The sequence below is a fragment of the Ursus maritimus genome, unplaced genomic scaffold (assembly GCF_017311325.1).
Source record: "Ursus maritimus isolate PB19 unplaced genomic scaffold, ASM1731132v1 scaffold_28, whole genome shotgun sequence".
NCBI classification, from domain to species: Eukaryota; Metazoa; Chordata; class Mammalia; order Carnivora; family Ursidae; genus Ursus; species Ursus maritimus.
In genome coordinates this window covers 33,439,505-33,464,985 of record NW_024425341.1, presented here as the reverse complement: position 1 = coordinate 33,464,985, position 25,481 = coordinate 33,439,505, and the positions used below count along the sequence as shown (strand labels likewise).

At 42.0% G+C, this 25,481-nt stretch overlaps 1 protein-coding gene across 1 annotated transcript in view; it reads right to left on the bottom strand.

The window, feature by feature from the left end:
- The window catches only part of TENM3 (teneurin transmembrane protein 3), a 586,425-nt gene that overhangs the window by 25,854 nt on the left and 535,090 nt on the right, over positions 1-25,481 (bottom strand). Inside the window, exons 19-22 of the mRNA XM_040643363.1 lie at positions 21,591-21,840; positions 13,186-13,418; positions 11,965-12,119; positions 10,310-11,184 (exon numbers count right to left, since the gene is read on the bottom strand). Of these exons, the coding sequence (XP_040499297.1) occupies positions 10,310-11,184; positions 11,965-12,119; positions 13,186-13,418; positions 21,591-21,840 (1,513 nt within the window). The remainder of the gene's footprint in view (positions 1-10,309; positions 11,185-11,964; positions 12,120-13,185; positions 13,419-21,590; positions 21,841-25,481) is intronic.

Genomic DNA, 25,481 nt, shown 5'->3' with positions numbered 1-25,481 from the left:
CGTCCCAGATCTACTCCATGGGGCCGAGAAGTGCTCAGAGGACAAAGCCACGCTTCTCTTTTGTCTTCCTCTTTCTGTTTTGGCCCTTGTTCTGCCAGATACAGACACCCACCCGGGAAAGGGCATTGCCTTGCATGAGGACAAGGAGACTCGGGGTCAGTTGGAAAAGCTGAAAAAAAAGTAGGGAGTCCATTTGGAAAGAGAAAATTTAATTATTATTATAAGTTGCTATTACTAACACCAGCATAACATGTAAGATACTAAGTCTGACAAAAATGTGTCTTAACTGTTTTGGCAAAGGAGATCTGGTAACTGGTGAAATGTTGTTGTTGTTGTTTTTGGAATAAGCCTCGAGGGGAACTCTGTGAAAAGCTGGGGAGAAATGTCGGAATCAAAGACGTTTTAAAATAGGAAGGGAGTTTTGATCATTAAGAAGCCTTTCATGTCACAGGTGAGGACACACTTTGATGGGGTGCTGTGACTTGCCCAAGGTCACACCGTTTGGAGGAAGTGACCAAATCAGTCACTCGGGAAGCCAGAGTTTTCATTTCCAGGTCTCACGCCTTTTTCCAGGCAGCCTGGCGTCTCCCAGGTTGTGACCGGGCATTTTGGACCACACGCTAACCTCAAATTCATAGTTTCCAAAGCAGAACTCAGGGCTTGCCTACAACCCAGGGTCCTCAGCTGGGGGATGCTCTCTCCCTCTCCACTAGCCTTCAGCCACCAAGTTCTAGTCATTTCCGGAATCACGATGGGTTGGCCTCTTTCCCAGTACCTTCGGTGCCCAGCCCGAGAGTTCAGGCCTCCCTTCTGGAACTGGAGCTACGCTCTCCTACCCAATAGCCCCACCCTTGCTTTGTAGCCTCTCCTTTCTACGGGAAAGCCATCCTCCCCTTGTCACCAGACCGACCACATTGCTTCCCAGTTAGACTCCTTTATAAGAGCCCTGTCTGCCCAGGACGGCCCAGCACACACGTCAATACAAGCCCGACCCGAGCAGGATGGCCACCTGCCCAGGTCCCACCCTCCTCCTTCCCCACACACGTGCTATGCTCGGGCCGTATGTTCCTTCCAGAAGCTGCCATCCTGCCTCCCGAGTACAGGCTTTCTCTGGCCTAGAACACGCTAGCTCTTCTTGCTAGCCTTTATTCATCATCCTTAAGACGAAGCTTCAAAATTACCCGTCTTGGGCACGGTTTCTCGCCTCGTGCCTGTCCCCAGTCCCAACCGACGGAGATGGTCCTCCTTCCTACCCTCGCAGCGCGTCTAACACTCTAGCTCTGCGCTCATCAGCGTCACGACTGCTCGCTTCTGTCTCCCTCCGTGGACTCGGAGCTCCTGGCCAGGGGCCAACGCGCCTTTTCACTCGGCACACTCGGCACCTACACGAGTACCCGGCACCCGACACGTCCTTCCTGACCGAACAGTGTGCCGAGTGAGTCAACGAATGCCAGCTAGTCAGTGGGCAAATGGGAAGTGCGCGATGTCCCAAGGGCAAGCGCAAAATTCCCAGCTCATCGATGCCTAGGAGGGTTGAAATAAATTCATAATTTGCCAATCAGCGTGCCTCTGCGATGTCACACGTAACGACTTTCCTTTTCTTTAAAGACTTTCATCTTCTTTTAGGTGCCACAACCGCTTTGGGACAGAGTGCCTCCCTTGGGGCTGGTGTTGCCTGGACCAGTCCCAGGTGGGACTGACTACCCTTGCCTGTGGGAACCTCCCTGTTAAGGAGAAGGAAGCGTCCTTTACTAATTAAGTTAAAAAAGCAGAACTCTTTATTAAATTAATAAAGCATCAGCGAGCTAACTTTTTTTTTGAGATTTTAATTATTTATCTGAGAGAAGAGAGAGCACTAGAGAGAGAGAGAGCACCTATGAGTGGGGGGCAGAGGGAGAGGGAGAAGCAGACTCCCTGCTGAGCAGGGAGCCTGATGGGGGGTTCGAGCCCAGCACCCTGGGATCATGACCTGAGCTGAAGGCAGCTGCTTAGCCGACTGAGCCCCCCAGGCCCCTAAGGGAGCTCATGTTGAACTGTATGTGCACATACAGGTAAGTACGGGAAGATAAGCTGCGGGGTGTTCCCTCTCTCACGAGCTCTGAATTACAAACACCCACTGCCTAAACTCGTTCCTCGGGGACGTAAAGGTTCAGGATTCAGTCATCCTGACTAGGTCTTGGTTCACACAGGAGTTGTGTGATGCTTCCGGATACTTGGCCATTTTGTTTCCCCGGATTAGAACACTCTCGCAATCTTTCTTTTGTTACTTTGACTCTAACGATCCAGTTTAAAAACCACATCTGCGAGTAAAGAACTTTCTTCCAATCCCTCTGGGCACCCTTTGCTTGCCTCTACTATACCTTGGTTCCTTTTTTTCCCTTCCTAGCGCTGGAAATAGAAAGAAGTCTTTCTTCTAGCTGATGCTTGCCTTCTGTTCACGAAGTACTTAAAAATTAACTCTTCCTTTAGATAAACTGTAAGTTTTTTCAGCTTTTGCTTTTTATATACCGCTTTTCATTACAGGGCTCAGAGATGGGAAAATCTGAGTTTATATAAAAGACTTAAATTCTTAAAACAGGTTTAAACTGAACAAAAGCCAGCTTTTAGCCAGAGACACAATGTGGTATTTCTTTACATTAACATTTTCCCCAGAAGTTTAATTTTTTAATATGTATTTATTTGGGGAGGTGTCTCACTTTACGAACGGCAGATATACCGAACTTTGGGATGAACCAAGGTCTGGGAAATGCGTTCTGAAGTGTGTGCGTGTGCATGTGTGAGGTGGGGTAGCGATGGATGGGAGGGATGCGAAGTGAGGAGCTGGGGTGATCTGAAGCATGTGGATGGTACCCCCAATCATCTTATCTTCTTCACAGACTGCCTCCCCCTGCCCCCCCCCCCCGGGAGAGAGTTCTCCACGGGAGTTCTGCATCTGCAGCCTCTAGACATTCTGAAAGCCTGCCAGGACCTGAGAATACAGGCAAGGGGCTCTCTGGGAGGCGGAGAAACTAGGGTAGCCAGGGGTGAGGGCTGCTGCTGACGCTGGACCAGTCGGAGCTGGAGATACCGGATAGTCTCTGGAAAATACCTCACTGTGGATCTGCAGTGCTGTGATTAGTAAAAAACAACAAGTTCCCTTTCACTGGTTGTCAGCGTGCAATTTCTCGTCCTGTTGTCCAACCATCCTTTAAAACGGTTGGTGTACATAACTCAGTCTTAGAGGAAATGACTGGATCATCACTGTGTCAGAGGGGAGCTGTGGAAGTACACACATAGGCGGCTGTCAGATTTAGACAGTCACATAGCTAAAGAGGGAATCCAACACTTCCGGAAGCTGCATTTACTCTTGCCCCATTATGGAGCAATTAAGCACACCCAGAACATTAATGCTAAACGGAACACACAGAAAGGGTTAATATAGCCTTGCAACTATCGAAACCCTGCAGATCATACTGAGAAAACCTGAGAAAGTTTCTATTACATTATACACCGAGATACACTGAGAAAATCTGACTAATCTGTTTTTATTTTTGTTGGAATTTTTTCAAGTACTATGAATAACATACACATATCCTATTTCCCTTTCTGTTTTCAAACCTGGACAGAACTAACTATATCTTAAAACTAGACTGTAGATGAAAATTGGATTAAATCGAGTATTAACAAAAGCATTGCTTTCATAGAGCTCATGTTAATGTTTGAAATGTATAGCAGTCACTTTATTCAACTGCCTGTACTTTTTTTTTTTTTTTACTGATGTCCCTGGGAACACACATTCTGGTTAAAAATTTAAAGCAAAATTATTAAACAAACAAAATAGCAAATGCAGAAATAGTGTTTTGCCATGATTTTAAGTGATCTGATAACATTTCTTAAAAATTATTCTCCATGTCTTAAATGTTTCCTTCCATGAACAAAGCAAGCAGAGAACAGACAGAAGGTTAGCAAAGGGGAGGTGGGTGGGGGGATGGGGGAGCCAGGTGATGGGGACTGAGGAGGGCACTTGTCATGATGAGCCCCGCGTGTTGTATGGAAGTGTTGAATTACCGCACTGTGCACCTGAAACGAACATTAGACGGTATGCTAACTACCTGGAATGAAAACAAAACCTTAAAAAAAAAAAAAAAAAGAAAGAAAAAGAAAAAAGAAAATAAAGGGGGGGGGGCTAGAACCATTTTTAGACACATATTTATAAAATGGGCTTTGTTTTTAATGCGGTTTCTGGCAGAAGCAGCACGGCAACGTGGCTTCCGGGCTGGAGTGCTCAGGCTCGGATGTCAGCTGCCCATCAAAGGAAAGGCGACTCTGTCCATTCTGTCCTGCGGCAGACGCCTCTCCATTTCTCTGACATCACAAGCTCCTGCGGTAACACACACGAGGAGGACACACCATGGCACGGATGTCAGGCTCTTCAGACAGGATTCTGCGTCAACGAGCACGGACACATCTTTTCTAATTGGAGTAACTGTCACTGAGTTTTCCAAATCACCTGCGCTTTCTGGGCACTACTTTGAGTCTGTTAATCCGGGCCCTCTGTACCCTGTCTGTCCTTCCTCCTCTGAGATCCCTCTTTGATACCTTCCCGGAGTCTCAGAACTAATGTCAGTGGCAGTCACGGGTTTGCCATGGGCGCAAAGTTAAGTTCATTATCAAGAAATGGTTCAGAAGCTCATTCCGAAACTGCTCAGCTTGGACGAGGGGCGATAAAGCACCCGAATGAGAAGCTAGAGACCCATATATACCTACATAAATGTGTAAAAGCTGAAACTCCTTTATTTACTCGGTACATCTGAATATAGCTCACGAAAGATCACAGAGTCAGCTCCACAAATACAAGGCTCTAAATACCCAGAGTCCCAAGATAGAAAAGCTGCCCCAGCCTGCTGGTGTATCTCTACGTATCACTGAGAACTCATAGCTTTAAAAAAACCAAAAAACAAAAAACTGTTGTCTTCTTTAACCAGACAGAAGAGCATTAGAAAGCTATGCCCAGTTTGTCTTTTCTGGGGGTGAGCAAGCAGAGAACTGTGAAATGCCATTTACTATTCAATCATTTATTCTACTGCCCCCCTCAATACACCGGATTTGCTTTTGTGTGCAGTCGAGTGTAAGAACTGTGGTTTCGCGTTGGGTCTGAATATTTCAAGTAAGACATTTTTAGCAGGTGAGATCTTTTTGACCACCCCGGAATTATTCTAGTTAAGGAATCGTAACATGTGATCATTGTCTTTAAATGGTGTGAAGACCAGCATGACACAGTCCCTAATACTAAGGGAAGGGAGTAACGAGGCTTATCACAGTGTCCTCACACAAGGGGGCCCCATTAGCTAGTTGGACATCCTTTGTACCGCGTGGCAAGTCAATGGAAGAGGAGATTTTGGACGAGATGGCTTATTCAATCAGCAGTACAGAGGTACTCAGTTCATGAAACAGATCAGTCTACCTCCGCGATTTCAAACCCATGTTGCAAACCCTCGGCTGCCCTACTGCCATCTTCCTAACATTCCATCCGGGAGCACGTCTAAGAGTATTGGCCGCTTCTCTAGCAAGTCACAATAGGGACATAATCATGACAAGTAACAAGGAGAGAACTGCTGCGAGGAGCACATGCTATCTCTGGTTTCTGAAATGAAGGTTCTTGTACCTTGGAAACTATCCGTGTACCCTAAAAAATCACCCTATTTTACTGGTGACTGATAAGAATCTCAATTTGGGACCTGGGTTTTCTCCTCCTAGAATCCTCCTTTCTCATCGCAGGTACAACAACGTATTTCAGCGGCATCTGCTTGGGGCACGTTCTCGGTCTCCACTCCAAGCTGACTCCTTAACACCAACATTTCAGAAGAGAGCACCATCAAGACGAAGTCATTCGTTCATGAATTATTTTACTAATACACCCACGGAGGAAGTCCTGATTTTATAAAAATGAAACTGAGTAAACATGTAATACTGGGTAAATATATTTAAAAATATCGGCAACAAAGAATGAAAATTGCTAATATTTTCAGCATCGATTCTTGCTGCGGAGAAGTCCCAACTACCTCAGAAAGCAAGTGAGCAACACTTGCAGGGGCTCCTTCCATGGACCCTGGGCGAGAGCCAGCTATGGGTTCTACCAGGCTCTTCCGTATCAACGAATATTCTCTTGTCTACATCGTTGGTCCTCTCTCCATTCCTTTGACCAACCAATAGTGACTGGGAGAGTTCTGTACGCACTGCACCATTCCAGGAGTTGTGGGAGCCACAAAGATAATTAGTTTGCAGTTTATAAAGTGCTTTCACATCAGTACTGTGGCACGTTACTGGTAAACTAAAGTTTGTACTGAGAAAAAAATAATACAATTAAAACACACAAGGTAAGTAATTGAGCTAATTCTCTTTTAAAATTTCTTTGGTAGAAACTACAGCAACTGTAGTTTTATCAGTAGGCAAATTTATTGATTCTGGGTCTTCTGCCATCTGTTTCTGTCCTAGAAAGCTTTTAATCTCAAGGCTTTTAAGATACTAGGCTAGGGAGAAAGCCGGACATGGACAAGAGGGACCTTGGGCCGAAAAATTTTTTGTTTTTTGGGTTTTTTAAATTTATCTGATAGAGCACAAGCAGGGGGAGCTGCAGGCTGAGGGAGAGGGAGAAGCAGGCTCCCTGCTGAGCAGGGAGCCCTATGTGGGTCTCGATCCCAGGACCCTGGGATCATGACCTGAGCCCAAGGCAGACGCTTAACGATTGACCCACCCAGGTGCTCCTGGGCCGAAAAGTTTCATTTCTTTTTGCAAAAGAGGAATTTGCGCAGAAAGAAGAGTATAAAGCCTGTACCAGCTCTAGGGACTGGGGTCCTGAAAGTCACAGAAAACAGGTGTTTTTCAGGTGGGAATGGTGATTTCCCCCTGTCAACCCCCCCACAATCTCCTTGTGGTTTTCGTAAAACTCTGACCATTGTCAAACCTCCCGTATCCCTTCTTTATGAAATCACCAAATATCCTTCTAAGGTCTAACTTAGACACGTGATATTGCACAGATATGAAGGGGAATGTGACAGATATTTCTAGCATTCCGGGAGTGCGCCGGCTCACCCATGATGGCAAACACCAAGGAAGTCTGGCAGGGAATTCAGACTCCCCCGCTGCCCCACCCCCAGCACCTTCACCCAGTCACGTGTCCAAGCCAGGAGGGAGTAAGCGGAAACTCTCATCAAAACGCCCATGGGTAGAGACAGGGGTTAAGCTTGCCCATCCACAGCGGCAAAGTGACGCAGACAACGTGCTGCTCTGTTCAACAGAGAGCGCTACGGAGGGGCTGCCGGAAAACGGCATTCCCCTCCCTTCTTTTGTGCGCTGACTTCTGAATGTGTTTTAAAGTTTCTGAAGCTTAGATAGAAGAGGTTGGCCCTTGTTCTTTCACAGCCAAAGTATTAAAATGTATAGAAGGGAAAAGAAAAGGGGGCGCCTGGGTGGCACAGTGGTTAAGCGTCTGCCTTCGGCTCAGGGCGTGATCCCGGTGTTATGGGATCGAGCCCCACATCAGGCTCCCCCGCTATGAGCCTGCTTCTTCCTCTCCCACTCCCCCTGCTTGTGTTCCCTCTTTCACTGGCTGTCTCTATCTCTGTCAAGTAAATAAATAAAAAATCTTAAAAAAAAAAAAAAAAGAAGGGAAAAGAAAAGATCACTTGTTATTCTGACATGGTGATTCTGAGTTACTTGGGTTAAGTGCCCTATTTTCGTTCCGTCTCTTACTGTAATATACTGTTTTGCCAAATGCAGAAATGTTTCGTAGACATTTTTTAGTCATGTCTTTTGCCGCAGACATCTAGAGAACAAGTGATAAAAGCATGGTTTTTAAAAAAGCAATATTTCTGTTAATTTTATTAGAAAAACGATTTTTCAAGCATGGGTTTATTAAACCACTATATTCTTAAATAATGACCCAAATACGTGAGTATATTTATATGTATAAATACACACAGGTTTATATTTGGAAAAATATTTGAATAATGGTTTCGGTAATAGTTGCCTTAGCTTATTTAGATATGACTTAATAGTTATACTTCAAATATGATGTGCAATGAATTTGTATTGGTGAAGCTATGATTGTGATGTACTTAAGTTAATTACAAACTTTATTCTTTAAGACGATGTTTGCCCCTTATAGTCACGAGATTGGCTTGCCAACTCAATCTCTGCTTTTGCTGCTGTGCTGATTCTGAACTAAGTCTGGGCTCCTGAAGAGTGTCTGCTACTGGAGAAATAGGTCCTCTTTGTGCACCACACTTTTTAAAAAAGGTCAAAATCCTAAATTTGATTATACCAGTCCAGATCAACGCTACCGATGGAGTATATCCCTTTCTCTAATTTTCCCAACTTGATTAAAATTCATTTGTAGGTCACAAGTAAACCACTCCATCTGCTGCAAGAAGTTCATGTGTCAGCAGTAACCCACACGATAAACTTCTATGCAGTGTCAATTCCCGGGAACAAGTAAGGACACATTCAAAAGTGGCCCACAGAGCAGAGCTTGAGTCCTAGACTGTACTAAAAACTTATTGTTCTATATTTTTCCTCCCTGCTTTTAACTAAACTGAAACCCTACCAATGCCACCATCATTTCCTGAAGGTCTTATAATCAGAGCAGCTCTCCTGCCCAGTCTCATCTGATGGTAGCACTTTTCCTATATTCTTTTTTTGCCTCTTTGGCAATATAGCCTGCTATCACTTTGAAAATGGTGCAAAGGAAGTGCTTTCCATTAACTTCCAATTTATTCCTTTCCTATTGCGATCCTAAAATGAGCAAAAGGAATGCTAAGAACAGAATTTTAATGTAATTCAATTGAAAAGGTTTGTTCCTCTGACAAAATCATGCTGCTGGGTAACATTCATTTTATTAAAAGGGAATCTGTCAAAAAAGAAAAGCAATTCAAGCTACAGGAGAACTCAGCTTTATGTATAAGATCCATTCCAGAAAAGTTGTACGGAAAATATTTGTATGTTGGATCATTTTTTTCCTACTGACTTTTATTATAATTGTAGAGGTGTACTCCTACAGAAAATACTTGTGCTTCAGTATATCATTGTAACCATCACACTGAGGAATGCAGTGTTCATTCCAAGTACTTGTGCTTCAGTATATCGTTGTAACCATCACACTGAGGAACTCAGTGTTCATTCCAAGTACTTGTGCTTCAGTATATCGTTGTAACCATCACACTGAGGAACGCAGTGTTCATTCCAAGTACTTGTGCTTCAGTATATCGTTGTAACCATCACACTGAGGAACGCAGTGTTCATTCCAAGGACTATTCTGCATCTGTCAACACGCCATCTCCGTACGTCTAATTTCCCCTTATGGTTGGTGTGAGGTTAGTGAACAGTAATCGAAAATGATTTGACATACGCGTTCACTGCAAAGTACATATCCCATAAAATATACAATGGCTGATTCTCATTTCATTCTGACTGACCTCACAGAATGTGACTGTTCCAATAGCCCACTGCCTGGGCCCCTACTCACATATTTAGTAGAAGAATATCCCGGCAGCAGGAACCTCATACTTCCTCACACACCTTCCACAGCAACCAGCACTTGCTGATTTGCATTTAGTGGAAAGGTCCTCTTAAGTGCAGTTTAGATTCTCCCATAACTGATTATAAAAAGTTAAGGCCTTCTATTGGATAAGAATGACCTCTGTAGCGTTGGTAGAAATAGCCAAATTCATTGTGAATGTTTTTAAAGGTCCTCTCCAGTGACAGACTTCCTCACACACCTTCCACAGCAACCAGCACTTGCTGATTTGCATTTAGTGGAAAGGTCCTCTTAAGTGCAGTTTAGATTCTCCCATAACTGATTATAAAAAGTTAAGGCCTTCTATTGGATAAGAATGACCTCTGTAGCGTTGGTAGAAATAGCCAAATTCATTGTGAATGTTTTTAAAGGTCCTCTCCAGTGACAGCTTTATCACAGGGGCAAACGGAAGCCCAAAGCATTTATACCTAAAACCAAGGTTGTAGCATATTTCTCCAAATGTTTGCTGCTGATAGATCAGGTCTGTAGGAAGCAAAATGTTAACCCTTAAGCAGAGGGAGATTGACTGGGAGGCGAATGACATGGAAGCTCAGAACTTCTCATTGGGTGGGGGGGGGTCCCTTCTTTTGTTTCATTTTGTCTTCCTTTTCAGGGAGAGAGGGATCCCCAAATTATAGAAGCTCCAGGTCCCCCCAAACCTGGATCTCACCTGCCCTTAAGATTCTATCATTATTTTTAGATTATATTACTCTATCACAGCATTTTATAATCAGAGCAGAATTTGGATATACTTACTCAAAAAATGTTGTCCATCCAGTTTCATCGCTTTTAGTGGCTAAAAGGCCACTATTGCCATGGTAAGTAAACAAAACTAATTCTAGTCCTTGAGCGGTCATGCTTTTCAAACATCCATTTGTTCCTATCGTCAACCATATCACTTGGTTGTCTGGAGACACCACTCGAACTGGCATCCGATTCGGGTCCCGCCTAATTCGAAGCGTGTTGCCACTGCTGTCTGTGACAGCGGTTATGTCGTTATCATTGCTGTAGCTAAAATTGTACAGGTAATCGCCAGTGACCAGACTGACAGTATACTGGTGAGTGCCGTTGACGTCAAAGATATAGAGTTCCTGGTCGGTCGGAGAGGCAACTTCGTAAAAGTTCATGGAGTTAAGGAAAGGCTTGTTCTTTGACACGGCCCGGATCCGAATGTTGCCCAGGTCTGCAATGTACAGGGTGCCATCGGGGGAGGCGGCCAGGGAGGACGGGGCACTGAGCTTGGCGTCTTTGGCGTAGCCGTCTCCGCTCTGGTAACAGTCACAGTTGGCGTCATTTTTGCAGTCACACTCTGAAGGTATCCCCGCCACCAGGGAGATCTCCCCGTCGGTGGTGACCTGCCTGATCCGGTTAATCTTCTTCTCGTCGGTTTCCGTGATGTACAGGACCCCGCTGTACGACACGGCGATGGCAGTAGCGGATTCCAGGGTTGTCTGGACCGCGTGCTTCCCCACGGAATATTCCACGCCCGGCACCTGGCAGTGCATGGGCCGTCCGGCAGCGATGCGCACCTGGCGGTTTTCGGTGATCTGCAGGACTACGTTATTATCCAGGACGTAAATGGAGTTATCCATCGGGTTAATGGCCAGGTCAGTGGGCCACTCCAGACGTACCTTAATAAAAGATAAACGGCCTGGTTAGTCAGTTTCTGCACTGCTGTTAATTTACCAGAAGAGCCAATTAGACCATTCACGGAAATTACCCTTAATTTGATAAACTGTCTTAAAATTGTTTTCTGGAATAGCTACTGTAAAATAAACCTAAGAATTTTGCGGGGAGACAAATGCAGGAAATAACATTTTAGTTAAAAATGCAGCTCCCTGGAAGATTTGCAAGTTATAGCCAAATAGCAGACGAACCTCTAAGCAGTGAGTTAATAGGTGTCAATGAGATATGAACACACATGTTCCGTCAGCTGTAATAACCACGGAACGTCGAGGCTCCCTGGCTTATGAATACATTAGTGTTCTATTGTGTTTTCAATCAGGCCAGAAGTAAAGTTCCTAATTCTAAATATAAGTCCCTTGGGACTAGTCATAGTGGGTTCTCTCCACTACTTAAAGAGCTCGTGCAATCAAAAGATTAGAGATTTACGCTGTTTTGTTCTTTCTGGAATATCTGCCTGCTGCTACTTTCCTGGTATTTTATGACGAATGCTTTAGTGTCTCTTCGTGCTAATTGTTCTGTAATCTCATTGAATTCATCAAATGCAGAACGATAGAAGAAAGTAACTTTTCGTTAGCTCCTGAGAGACATTTAAACGGAACAGCTTCAACACCACAAATGCCACACATGGTATACCCAGTTTAATATGGGGCCATCACGGACTACCGACCTAGTCAACCGAGGCACTAAGAAGAAAAACAAACAATGCAGCTTAAGATTTTAACTACCTGGCTGATGTGCATGCTGGTGTCACAAGTTAAAGGTCTGGCCGAGGTCAGATCGTTAGAGCCCAGGAGAGTTGATATGATCCCATTTTGATCCACTTTTCTGATCATGGTTCCATCAACAAAGTAGATCAATCCATTCTTATCAATCGCCATTCCTTTTCCAAGAGAAAACGTGACTCATTTTTAGGCCCATCATTAAATTCAACAGTCAACCCCAGGGACAACATGGGTGATAGGTAGCAGGTAAGACTGTAGATTGCAAATACATTAGGAAAAACCCAACAGAGGCATTTATAACACAAATCTATGTAAAATGTTACAAAGAAATGGCCGAAATTTGTAAGAATCTCCACTTAGTGTACGAATCATGTAGGCGCTCCCTGCATCTTAAATATAAAATTATAACTTCTGTATAATGTTGCTGTCTATCAATTATAGAAAAAGGTCAAATTCTTTTACTCTGAACTTAGAATAACTGTATTCTAACAAAAATAGATCTGAGCCAAGGTTAGTATTTCGTTGACCTTGTTACAATGAAATTTGCTATTATGAATAATTCAGTACAACAAATGCTTTTTTCCAGTCCTTGTTCACATAACAGTTGCTAGCCATAATGAAAAAAAAAAAAAAAAAGCCCCAAACCAAAAAACACTGTAATGAATGGCATAATACATGAGCAAGGAGTCAGTCCCAACTGGCTTAAAAGCTAGAAACCTTTATCACATAGAATTTTAGCCTTTGTTACCTCTAGAAATTCCTCACAGCAAGCATTCTTTCCCATGGCATAGAAACAAAAGTTTAATAGCTCCAAACTGGGTGAGGACTAATAGCGTTGCTTAGTGATGGTTTTTCAAGAGGCCTGGGACTCATTCATGACAAAGAGATTCCAGGACAATGAAAGAATCTGGACACTTCCTTGAAGTTTAACAGGATGTGACCTGAATAATATGGACTCGTTGCTTTGTTCTTTGAAAAGTTGAAAAAAAAAAAAAAAGGTATGATAAAAAAATGCTACGAATCTAATATTTACTGTAAAATCAACTTGGGATTCTAGCAGTTTCACGCTACATGGCTCTTCAAAACACTGGATGTGAAACAGCTTTCTAGCACACAGTTGAGGGTAAAATGTTAGACTCAGCATTAAACACAATCAGGCACTAACTGGATTTTCTATCTTTTTTTTTAATAAAAAGAAATCCTCAAATTGATTAATGCCAGTACCTTTGGGACTCATGAGTGTTGCCTCGATAGCCTTCCCCCCATCTCCACATCTGGCTTCATCGAATGGAAGGCACTGCTCCCCGGTCCCTGCGACCACGTCAGCATTTTTAGTCAAATCTTTTGTACCCGTAAGTGACTTTGGGCGATAAATTCTGCGGGTGTTGGTGTCAGAAACATACAAATCTCCTGTGACTGGGTCAGTTGCAAGGTAGTATCTATGAGCTGGGTTGCTGCTGTAAAAAAAAAAAAAGGATCACACGTAAACATCACAAGACAGTTACTCCTAACACACGGGGGAGAATGAAAAGCAAAACAAAACAGATCATGAGACACTGATTATAAACCGAAATCCGTTATTAAAGACTGGAAAATGACAACATATTTAATAACGACTTCAAAGAATGACTGAAAAGAACTGGAAGCGAGCTCTGATAGGACTGTTTTCCTCTCTTGCTTGTTGTGGAGGATTTAATTTATTAAATTTATTAAAATAGCCATCTTGAAAATAATCCCCTTTAGAAGGCAATATGCTTTTAGCCTCAAACAGAGAGAGAAGCAAGTTCTCTAAATTCTTTTGGTTCGATGAAGAGCCATTAATAAATTGCCCTTGAGTGATAGACCTAAAGTTTATTCTGGGGGAGGGTGTCTGCAACTTCGGTGAAGTGGAACATACCACTGATCTCACTCACACCTCATCGCAGGGAGTTTTCCCGTTTCGCTACAAATCCAAATCACGTGAACACCTGCCCCTGACAAAATGCAGCATCGCGTCTGTCCTGGATGCTCTACGTTCATCCAGAAAGGCGATCTGATGCAGTTCCGACGTTTGTCTTGAGCTAGGGGGTGAAATACTGAAATGAGGTCACTCATGCGTAGGAGCCCGTCGCAGTCGGTGGCCTGATGCAGTGAGCCAGAACGGCAAGCCCATCAGTTTTACTCTTAAAGTTGTAAATTAAGCTGCTCTGTGACCGGTCTATGAATCTGGTGAGATGTAGGCATTTGTTCACAAAACACAGTGCCTCAATTTTATACACATCAAGTAATGCAAATGTAAAATATTTTATGTCCCACTACCTGTAAAGAGTGGTAAGATGGCCATTATCAAGGAATGGACAAATCATGACACTTAGTTGGAATTAGAAAGTTAATCTCCTCATAAACGCTCAACACCACATACCTAGGATTAATGTAATTTTGTACATGGTGCACATGTCGTCTTTGGCAAAAAAATTCTACAAAGTTTAAACAATCTGGTGTCTCCATAAAGATGTCAACAGATAAGAATCCATCAGATTCCACATTATCTTGATGATAAACTTCGTTTTACTAACTCATTCTCATTCTCACACTCTCTTCACACACAAACACACAGACTTTTATTCTTGTTTCCATTTATTTTATATGTGGATATCTAAAAGATGGTGTATATATTGAACTACATGAAAATGTTTATTCTAAATAATGGTGTAGTAGTCTTCTCATTTCTATTAGGTTCTAACAAGACAGTTCTCACTACTTAAAGCTCTTCCTCTTAAGTGGTGAATACATGTCCTTTACGGCTCCTATGAGAGAGTCCGCTGTTAAAATAGCAAGTTCTTGGTTTCACGAGTGTGCCTTACATTGGTGGGCGCAGAGCTGGCCATGCATGGAATCTGCATGGAATCTTCTGGAACTCTGAAAAGGCCTACGGCTATGATGTGGATTTACATGGAGACACTGAGACACACAAAGCCTTGAATACCTGCAGGTTTCGGGTCTCCTTTCTACTCTTACTATCTTTTACTGACAAGAGACATTTGAGCAAGAAGTCTTGACTGGGTAAATATGTGTGAAAGGGTGAACAGGGAAACAAAGGACTCAAAGAGATAAAGTCATTTGAGGTAAAACCATTCCAGACCTACTGGGTTATACCAAAGGATCACCTTGCCATGTTAAGTGTTACTATGTCACTTTTCTAAGTCGATGCCTGAAATTTTAAATGCCCAGACATAATTGTGTTCCTTGATGTGGTAGATATTACTTTGTAATGAAGTGAAAAGCTACAACATATCATTATAAACTTCAGGGCAATTTTAAGAGGTTATGTTCCCCCTACAAACAGCCTGATACAGACAGAGCCGGTCTTTCAGACCTACAGTGGGTGACAAGGTTGCAACTCATCCAAACTGGGTCTATTTTGAGAGACATGACACTGGAGAGACTTCCCTAGTCTTTCCTATCTCCCCAATTATATACTAATTATCACAGGTCAGATAGCTGGTTATGAGCACGCACGCGCACACACACACTTCGCCCTCTTGTCGGCTGTGTATCTGTGAGCATGACCTCTGGACCAGACCGCTGGGGTCCGAATCCCAGCGTCATCACTCCCTAACTGCATGAACTTGAGCATCTGTTGAACTTATCTGTGCTACAGATGCATCTGTAAAGATGGTAATAACAATAATACACATTTCATAGGATGCTGACAGGGTGACATGAGCTAATACGGAGAAAATGCTTAGAAGAGTGCCTCGTACATACCACATACTCGATAAGCATTAGCTATTCTTAATATTTGCTTTGTGCTGCCCCGTCTCACACTGTTGTATGTCATCTGCCTGTAACTGTCTGCAGCAGAGGAGCGCAATAATGATTGCTAACCACCTCAAGCACGACTAGCCTTCTGAAAACGTTCCTAGGGAAAAAAGAACTAGCTAAACTTAGATACATTCACATTTGTTTCCTGGTCCTGCTGTTCCGCTGTAAGATCCTAAACTATGAGAACGAGGCAGACCCTTCTTTAAACATCCACTTGGAATTGTTTCTAGAGTAACAATGATCAAGGTAAATGAATAATGCAATCCAATGTAAATTCAGTTGGAGTTAGGTATTCATATGTAATACCTTCTTAAAGCCACAAGGTCACTTTTAAGAATACAGTAAATCTCTCTTGCTTTCGCATGTACAAAGGGTGGAAAGGTACCATCTCCAGGACAGCATGCCAGGGTCTTTTTGTTTCTCAGCGTTGAAGTACTATCACCAATCGTTCCTCTGAATTTTCAAAGCCAGATGACTTGGTCTTCAAATACATATGGTTTGGCTCAAGGACAAAGACCTTTGTTTGGGGTACTCTGGGAATATTCAGTAACTTTTCAAATGGAGGGTAATATGCAGAATTATTCATTTAAATGACATCCAAGCCCGGGATTGGGGGACTTAATCATGAAATCCTTTTAACCCTCTTTACAAATCTTTTCTAAAATATCGGTTGAAAAGGCTATTTGTAGCAAAATCCTTCAAGAGCAACTTCTAGGAGACAGTTTCAAAAATAAAGAATATTAATTCAGTTTTTCAATCCAAAGACATATAAAAATGAAGCAAAACTCAGATCATGATCTCCCCAACTATTTAACCCACTTATAAACTGTACGGAACTGTACATAATGAAAAGTGAAAGGATTCTCCCTTGCCCCTTCTTAGCTCCAATATTTCATGATAAAAAAAGCATATATCCTAAAAGAAGTATCTATTTATAGACATATTCATAGTTTTGCACAAAAGCTGTTCTGCACCTTGCCTTTTTCATTTGATAGTTTATAAGGGAGGATTTTAATGCCAAGCAGTTCTAACTATATAAATCATGGCTTTCCAATAAAGGAGAATAAAAACTTCAGGACCCTGATGAAGAATGATATTTAAAAAAAAGGGGCACTTGGGTGGCTCTGTTGGTGAAGCATCTGACTCTTGATTTCGGCTCAGGTCATGATCACAGGGTTGTGAGATCGAGCCCTGCGTCAGTCTCCGCACTCAGCGGGGAGTCTGCTTGACATTCTCTCTCTCCCTCTCCCGCTGCCCCTCCTGCCACAAACTGCGTGCACTCTCTCTTTCAGATAAATAAATAACATCTTAGAGAAAAGAATGATATAAAAAATTATACATGATTTTTCATGATGTGCCTCATTTTGGGAATAAAACAACAGATTCTTGAGGTGGCTGCTTGATCTCTAGGACATGAGTCCAAAAATAATGGACATTCAAGTCATAAGCTTTGCTTTTACTGACGTCAGTTTTGTTCCAGTGGGACAGTAATAAGAGAATGTCCCAAGTGGTGCTTACATTTGCCATTTCCTGTCCTGAAGCTTCTCCTTCTTTGAAGACAGAGAAATTTCTACATCAAGCAACATATGTCAATGGTTTTAAAAATGTCTGCCAAATGAAAACTCTAATTTTGCACACAACTCCATTGTCCAGAATAACAAATGTGGAGGCGTATGTGGTCTTGGAGAAGAGAATTTACCTCTGGAAATATTCCCCCACGAATGGTAGGAAATGAGAACTGGACGAGTTGTCTGCAGTGCAGCCTAGCATGGCAAATTAGAGCTGCTTCTTAGAGCCCAGCCCCTTCTAAATGAAAAGGTGGATCAGTACCAAAGCACAAACAGAAAAAAAAAAAGCGAGTTTGGAAACTTTCAGTTGACTGGACGCAGAGAGGCTCTGAACAATAGATGGGAGGGGTCTGGGGCTCAAGGACACCTGACGCCAGCAGAGCTTTCTGATAGCGAGCTACTGCTTGTGCTCTGACTTCCGGACAAGCCAAAGCCCTCGAGAGGCCGGTGTGTTGGTACAAATGGGTGGTGAGTTTTTAGATGAGCAATACATCTCATGTGGAAAATGCGAGGCTACGGCGACTGAGCGTGGCTGGCTGCTGGCAGCCGGAGCGTGGGGATGTACGAAACGGATGGGTTGCGGGAGTATCTGTTCGCCAGGAGAAGCACCATGGCCTTTTTGTACAATGGACTGAAATTCTCATTTCAGAGAGGCTTAGTTTGACATTAAGATTTTGACTAACGGCAGCAAAATCAAAGCAAGTTAAGAGCCTCACGTGTACTGCCCCTTGATGAGCCTATCCCGCACTGCCGAGATTATCACGCTTCCCGAGCGACCTTCTCCACGGACGCAGAGCCAGTGGTAAACACAGCCGAGACCCGCTTATTCATTCTGTCATAATTCAACCTTCTTAGACTAGAGAACTATTTGCAAAATACAGGCTATAGAATAGATTTCATTAACACTTTTATCTTTTTATTGGAAACTGTGCCATAGCCCTTACAACACAGAAAAGCATAAATTATATTTATGGATAACGATAAAATGCCTCTTTTCTGGTGACTAAAACTTTTTATACTTGCAGGCAGGGCTTTGGGATGTGGGATTTCTGTGCCTGTTTGATTTTTAAATAGTAAGTCAATAAGAAGTGCTGAATCAAGCTTTCATAATTTTGTTATCTAAACTTTAATTGATTCAAGTTCACAGACCTGTGACTGACATTTTCTTTGATCTTTTAATTGGTAATATAAAATTCTCAAAGTTGATTTTTAGTCTTGCATGTCTTATTGCCTCTTAGCTAGTATTAATTAATTTAAGTTCCTTTATTTTGGAATTTTAGAGAATTGGAACAGAGATGAGCTAAAATTTACTACCTCCAAAAGGAGTTTGTTAGCAAACTCATAAACATCAGAGGGAGAAATGTTTAGCATAGCTAAGAGAATCTTAAATTTCAAGGATTTCAGAAGCTTCCCTTTATGTAAAAAATTTAATAGGTTGATTGATTAGTATTTATAGCCATTCATTCAAGTATAGGTAGAAGTGACCCGTCAACATTGATTTAACAAGGATGAATACCAACGTAAAACCCAGACAGTGTGTTTTACATGCACGGAGCATAAAGGAAATGCAGGAGCTCACATTTAGCCAGGATAACGCACAGAGGACGAAGGTTAAGGGGGATCATGAGAGAGGGATTACAACGAGTATCACTGTCAGACACCATGAGTTGGTACATAATGAGCTCATATTAGAAAGTATTGTTAATAATAACGGAGCTCTAACCTAATCAATGTAGTTTTTTTTTATTCCCCAGAGAGAGAGAGATTATAGCTCTAAGTAATTTGTCAAATGATTGTGAAATAAGTCTGGCTTTTTGCATACCCAGGGAATTATCCCACAGAAACCCAGCCATTTGGACCCATAAAAACTGGCTGTGTGGTGTAGTGCAATGAACACACTTCGTAGAGTGGTTCAAATCCCTGCTCCCCATTTCTTAGTGATGTGTCTCGGGGAAGAAAAGGCTTCCCCGAGGCTTCCTTGCGCCTCAGTGACCTCATCTGTGATCCCGAAGGACTGTTGTGTGCATCTGCAATGAAGTCTATAACACCTGGCACCGAGCCTGGTTGGAATAGCCTGGTTTGTTAAAAGGGAGCTGTTCTGATAGCTCTTTCTCTATCGCCTCAAGCATTTTCACATTTAGATGGCGTACACGCGTGTTCGTCTTTCCTCTTTTCTCCAGAGTTACTAAGAAGGTGAGGCTCAGCAGTCTGGAGAAATTTAGTGTGAATCTTAGCATGTGACGGAGCTATTCGCTGGGAGCCCAAGATCGATAAGGGATCTCAGCGAAAGGTCACGGGGCCATGCCTGGCCATACTGATATGCAAGAGCTACTCATCTTCTGGTGGAGCTGTGTCTCTCATTTCCTAGCTGTCCGTGTCTACAACACAGGTTCAGCGGGTAATGCCGACGTAGTCATCTCAAGGATGTCGCATCAACTATCGCTAAGTTTTCCATCTGATGTCATTTCATTAGATACTTCACTGGCCAAACTAGATTCAGCAGGTCCAGGACGTCTTGCTTCTCTGGTGAGCTTTACTTTAAAATATATTGGATTTTTTTTTCTTTCTTTGTTGTCCTGGAGAAAGTTTTTCAGTTGAAAGTGTCCACACACAAGCTTTTACTATACCTTCTCTAGCTAAGTGTACATCGCAAATAGAATCCGAGAAACTTCTGAGCCTACGTATTTGCTTCAACTGTATTCATCCGTAGCTTTGAAGTAGGTCTTTTCCTTCATAATACTGTCCGTGAAAACATTACTTCGTAAAACTCCAATCTAGTAACTCTCTCAACTTGGGAAAACAGAAACGACAGCAGTGATGGGTTTACCAGGAAGTTTCCAAAGCCTAAGTGTTAGGGCTCCTTTGTATGGGTTCCTTGCAAGCCCAGTGAGGTTCTGGGGAACAGGGTCACATGATCTTGTGTTTTTAAAAACTTGCCCAAGTAAAACATTTTTTAGATTCTTTTCCTTAAACAGAATTCCCCCCAACTGAATAAGCTTTGGGCCCAATAAACCAGGATCCGCCCCGATTACTCGTCAAACTAAATTTGTCCTAGACTCGCCTACTCTGTTTCAAATTTGGTTCTGTTCAATATGGCTTACAGTACGTGAGCCAGTAACTGGAGTTCAGAATACATTTTGTTCTACAGACATGTTCATTATATTTTTTTGTGACAAAATTTATTTAATTAACCAACTTGAAAACAGCTTTTCAGATTATATTGCATAATATAATTTGCAACATGCTACATAATAATGGTTCATTTGAGCAGTTTTAATTCCTTAGATGTTCTGTGATACTAAGTTTCCTCTCTCATGATGAAATGTTCTTAGAGTCACATAAAAATGTAAAAAGGACATTTGAAAATACACAGTACCCTTTCAGCAAGATGCTTACCTATGTCTAAAATCTTTATTTCTTGGTGGAAGCAGATAAAAAAAAGTGGGGGGAGAAAACACAGTTAGAAAAGTTTCTAAAATATAATGAGTTGCATACTGAGATTTTAATTATTTGAATGGAGAATTGCCAACTTAAGCAGAAATAACATTGGAAATGAATTTCGTAGGCCAAGGCTTATCAAATAATTTACAGAACAGGATGATTTTAATAATCACACTTAAATGAACAAAGCAAAGCAACAATTTGTTACTTTAACTACTGGTATTATGGCTAATGGGTTAACCCAACTTGAAGATCCAATATTCTAACGGAAAGTTATAGCCTTAGTTCATTTACTATTATGTCCCGATACTGTGGGGAAATATTTTATCTCTCAATTTCAAGCGATGTGAAATAAAGTAACAACCTATATCAAGAGATTATTCTAAAGAACAACTGAAGAGATTTAAAAATCATAGTTCTATCCTATTGGAGCACAAACTATGCTCCGAAGTCAGTGAGACATTTTATATGTCGGGTGACTTTATACTCTTACACGTTTACAGCACAGTATACATGCGTTGTGCTTCCCCCAACTTTAACCAAGAATCTCATTTCTTTTCAGAGCAAATTTTAAACATTGGGAAGGTATATTTAAATAAATGAATTGGTCCATTAGACTAAACAGTTTTTCTTATAAAGGCATGCTTAGCATTGGTAAAAATCCCAAATTAAGGGGCTGCCTGGCTGGCTGTCGGTAGCATGCCACTCTTGATCTCGGGGTTGTAAGTTCGCGTCCCATGTTGGGTGCAGAGATTACTTAAAAATAAAATCTTAAAAAAAAAAAAAACAACAAACCCAAATTAAGGAAAGACATACCTTAGTTCTAAAACACTTGTTACGTTTCCAGAAGGGAATATTCGCCGAACATAGTTGAAATCCCCTACGTAGAGACTACCATCGATCCCGCAAGCTAATGCAACTGGGGCCAACAGTTTATTGCCATCGGCCTGACCGTTGCAACTTGGGCATGAGATGCTGCGTCTTCGGCCGTTTCCCATGATGCTGCTGACAACCGGAGGCTGTTGGGAGATGAACTGGTTTTCCCCATTTCCCTTGTACAGTATACCTAGAAGACATAAAACGCATTTTCCCTGTGATAAAAAGAATGATGAAAAGTCAACACGTTCACTCTTGATGTAACCATAATTCTGTGCTTTGTAGATACAGACTGGAAACGATTATTTAAGTTCTCCTGGAAAGAACGAGAACCCTATTCATTTACCTGGGGCAAAATGTTATTCGGCAAAATACCAAGAGTATATACAAAAAATGCTGTCTGTTATGAACATAAGGGAGGACTGGTGAAAGAAACAAAGGACTGACCAGAAAAATTAAAAGACCAAATTGTCAACATTGGTGATTCTCAAACTTGGCTACACACTGGAACTGACTGGGGAGCTGTAAAAAAATACCGATGCTTGGATCTCATCCTGAGAGATTCTGATTTAATCGGTCCGGGGAGCAGCCTTTTTAAACACCCTCCAGGCAGGGTGCCCGGGTGGCTCAGTTGGTTAAGTGTCTGCCTTCGGCTCAGGGTCCCGGGATCGAGCCCCATGTTGGGCTCCCTGCTCAGCGGGGAGTCTGCTTCTTCCTCTGCCTCTCCCCCCCCACCGCTTGTGCGCACGCTCTCTCTCTGTCAAATAAATAAATAAAATCTTTACAAAAACCCCCAAGCCTCCGGGTGACCCTAATGTGCAAATTTGAGAACCACGCTGTACCCCTTCTTCAGGGTATAGTAAGTTTGCCTAATTGCTAAATGACGTTATAATATTATATATTAATCCAATCAATAGAAAGGTGTACCACAAATACAAATTTCTTCCTCATGAGTTTATCACTGATTTTGAAAACGCTAAAAATACTTTGTGGAAAATAAAGTTAGATAATAAAAATCAACCCCCCTATATACTACTATGCTGTCAAAGAACATTCTTCTTGGTTATATGCTCTTATCTGCATGAGGGTGCATATACACTTCAAAATTCCAGACACGACAAAACTGTTACGGAAGTGCAACTTATTATTGAAGGAGAATTCTGCTCTAAGTCATGAAAGTGCCAATCTTTTTAAGACACAATGCCAGTCTGTTCCATTATGGTCCTCAAGGAAAATCTGAGAAAAAAAAAGTCCCAGATGAATATTAAACATTCTAATTGTTAGAAACTAGATTTGAGTTGCAATTCTAATTTTATTCATCTGCCATGATTATATAGAGAGCAGATCAATGGTTTCATTTTGGCCTGAGGTACCCTGGATGGTCAGCTGTTACTGTTCCGTACATGTTTCACGACACTTCGCAGAGGGCTATTATCTGCTGCTTGGACCTTGGCGTGGTACGTATTATATATTTATGGAACGTTCTCTATTTCAAAGCAGTTCCTCAAGTCAATGCTGATACTTTTTAGCAGCTATACTGTTAAAAGAATCAAACCATGAAAGTACAAACAGGAAACCCAAGAACGTGTTTTTTTCCTCCCACTTTGGGATAATTTTAAAGTGAAAAAGAGATCAGAATGATTATGTTCCTCTTATAGCTCAGCACATTTTTAGGGGGATTCTATGATGACTTTTTCTTTTTTAAAGATTTTATTTATTTATTTGACAGAGAGAGAGACAGCCAGCGAGAGAGGGAACAGGCAGGGGGAGTGGGAGAGGAAGAAGCAGGCTCCTAGCGGAGGAGCCTGATGTGGGGCTCGATCCCAGAACGCCGGGATCACGCCCTGAGCTGAAGGCAGACGCTTAACCACTGTGCTACCCAGGCGCCCCTCTATGATGACTTTTTAAATGCTTTTTGAGTGATGTAATAATCACAGAAAATTTACATTAAGAAATCAGGGAAGATAAAACAGGTTTATTCAAATTTAAGGAAAAATAAGCCAGATAAGGCTGGATCGTAACATGGGAAAAGACTTTTACCTTACCTTGAATATTCAAATACATTAATGATATCTGAGATCCTTCTTTCTGTGATTATGTTATTTGACAACTATGGACCTATAATTTCCTGTAAGAGCCAGGTCTGTAAGTTTCATGCGAAGAATCCTACAAGCCAGCCTACTGCTCTGCTCAGCCTGATTTATTCAGTCATTATTTTAAACAATTGGTCCTTCATGAGTCTCCTCTATTATGACAGAAGACAAAGATGAACATTAGAATATTTACTTCCAACGTTCCAGGCCTGCAAACACCTGTCACTGTCTCCATTTTGGCCTACTCTTCCTCCTTTAATGCGTTTCACAGCTCCTCCACCTTGTCACGATTACAAATCACTTTGTTTATTCAATTAGACACATGTCACTTCGAGAAGCCACTACTTGTCAAACTATTCTTGGATAAAATTTGAAATCACAATCAGTTTACCCTGTGAGTTAGGTTACCTCACATTTTCAAACAATATATATTTTATAATTTATAGCACTTTTTGGAGGACAGAATTTGGGGTAGCCCAGTTTCTACAGCTGACCTGATATTTTAATAAAAGCAAACGATGTATTATTCTGGTAGAGAGAGAGTGTGTGTGCATATTTCTATTACATATACATAGACAGAATATCTACAAGTTTCTCAAATAAACCTGAATACTGTTGGGTATCATAATAGTGTAATTCAACACTGTTGAACGTGCTTTATGGCATGGCTTTCCTGGAGCTCTCTGCTTATAGACCCCCTACAGGTTCATAATCTCTTGGTGAAATCCTGGGGCTATGAACTTTACCCTATATGCTCATGAAAACTGAAATGCTTCTAGAGAGGTTCCCCTGGTTTTGTTTATAAAGAACTTCCGAAGGAATCTAGCAATATGTCAAACTGTGTGAAATATAATTTCACATCACTTAATCAAGAGCAGCCCGGGGCACATTTGGCACGTGGCTTTGCATTTTGAAAGCTCATGACTACGCCTGGTGTTACTAACACGACAGACTGAAAGACTGCGGCCTCAGACCCCGCCGATGATTACGGATAACATATGGAGCGTCCTTCTTGGTGGGGAGTCTCACTTTTCCAAAGCGTATGCTACACGTGGCACTAGCTATGGGCTCTGCTCCCAACCTTCTGGCGTGCTCACTGAACGGCAACCTGATGTCTAGGACACAGCTAGACGGGGGCGGGGGGGGGTAGAGCTCAGCACTCCTGTAAGGTGGGAAAGGTGTGGACGGTTTTTCTGTTCTGTTTTTCCTCTATTGATTTGCTCAGTACTATTTTCTTCTAGAGGGAAGACACCAGCATTCTCCAGGACTGGCTTGGACACTACTGTAGACTTATTACATTTGGAAGCTGAAAATGCACCCTTTCCCAGCTTTGACAACAAATTTTTTTAAATAAAAAGAACAAATATCAGAGTAACATTAATCTGAAAAAGTGATCATTACTCATAAACATTTAGTTGTATTACATGCTCAATTCAAAATTCTGAACCTTCCAAAAACCTTTCCAAAGTCAAAGCTAGATGATTTGCCAAGACTGTGAAATCTCCTCTGGCTGTTTGGAAAGGGAGAGGAGGAGTTACTAGCATGATATGGTTTAGGACAGGGGGCTAGAGGAAGTCACTTTCAGGTTCTGTTTTTCTAGAAAAGTACCTATAAATTATCTGAGGTGTAGCCGGCATGTAGGCAAAATGTTAGACACACAGTGAAGACAACAGTGTTTGTGTAATATAAATAATATTCTTTACGAGATAAAGCTGGTCAAGTTTTGTAAAATAACTTG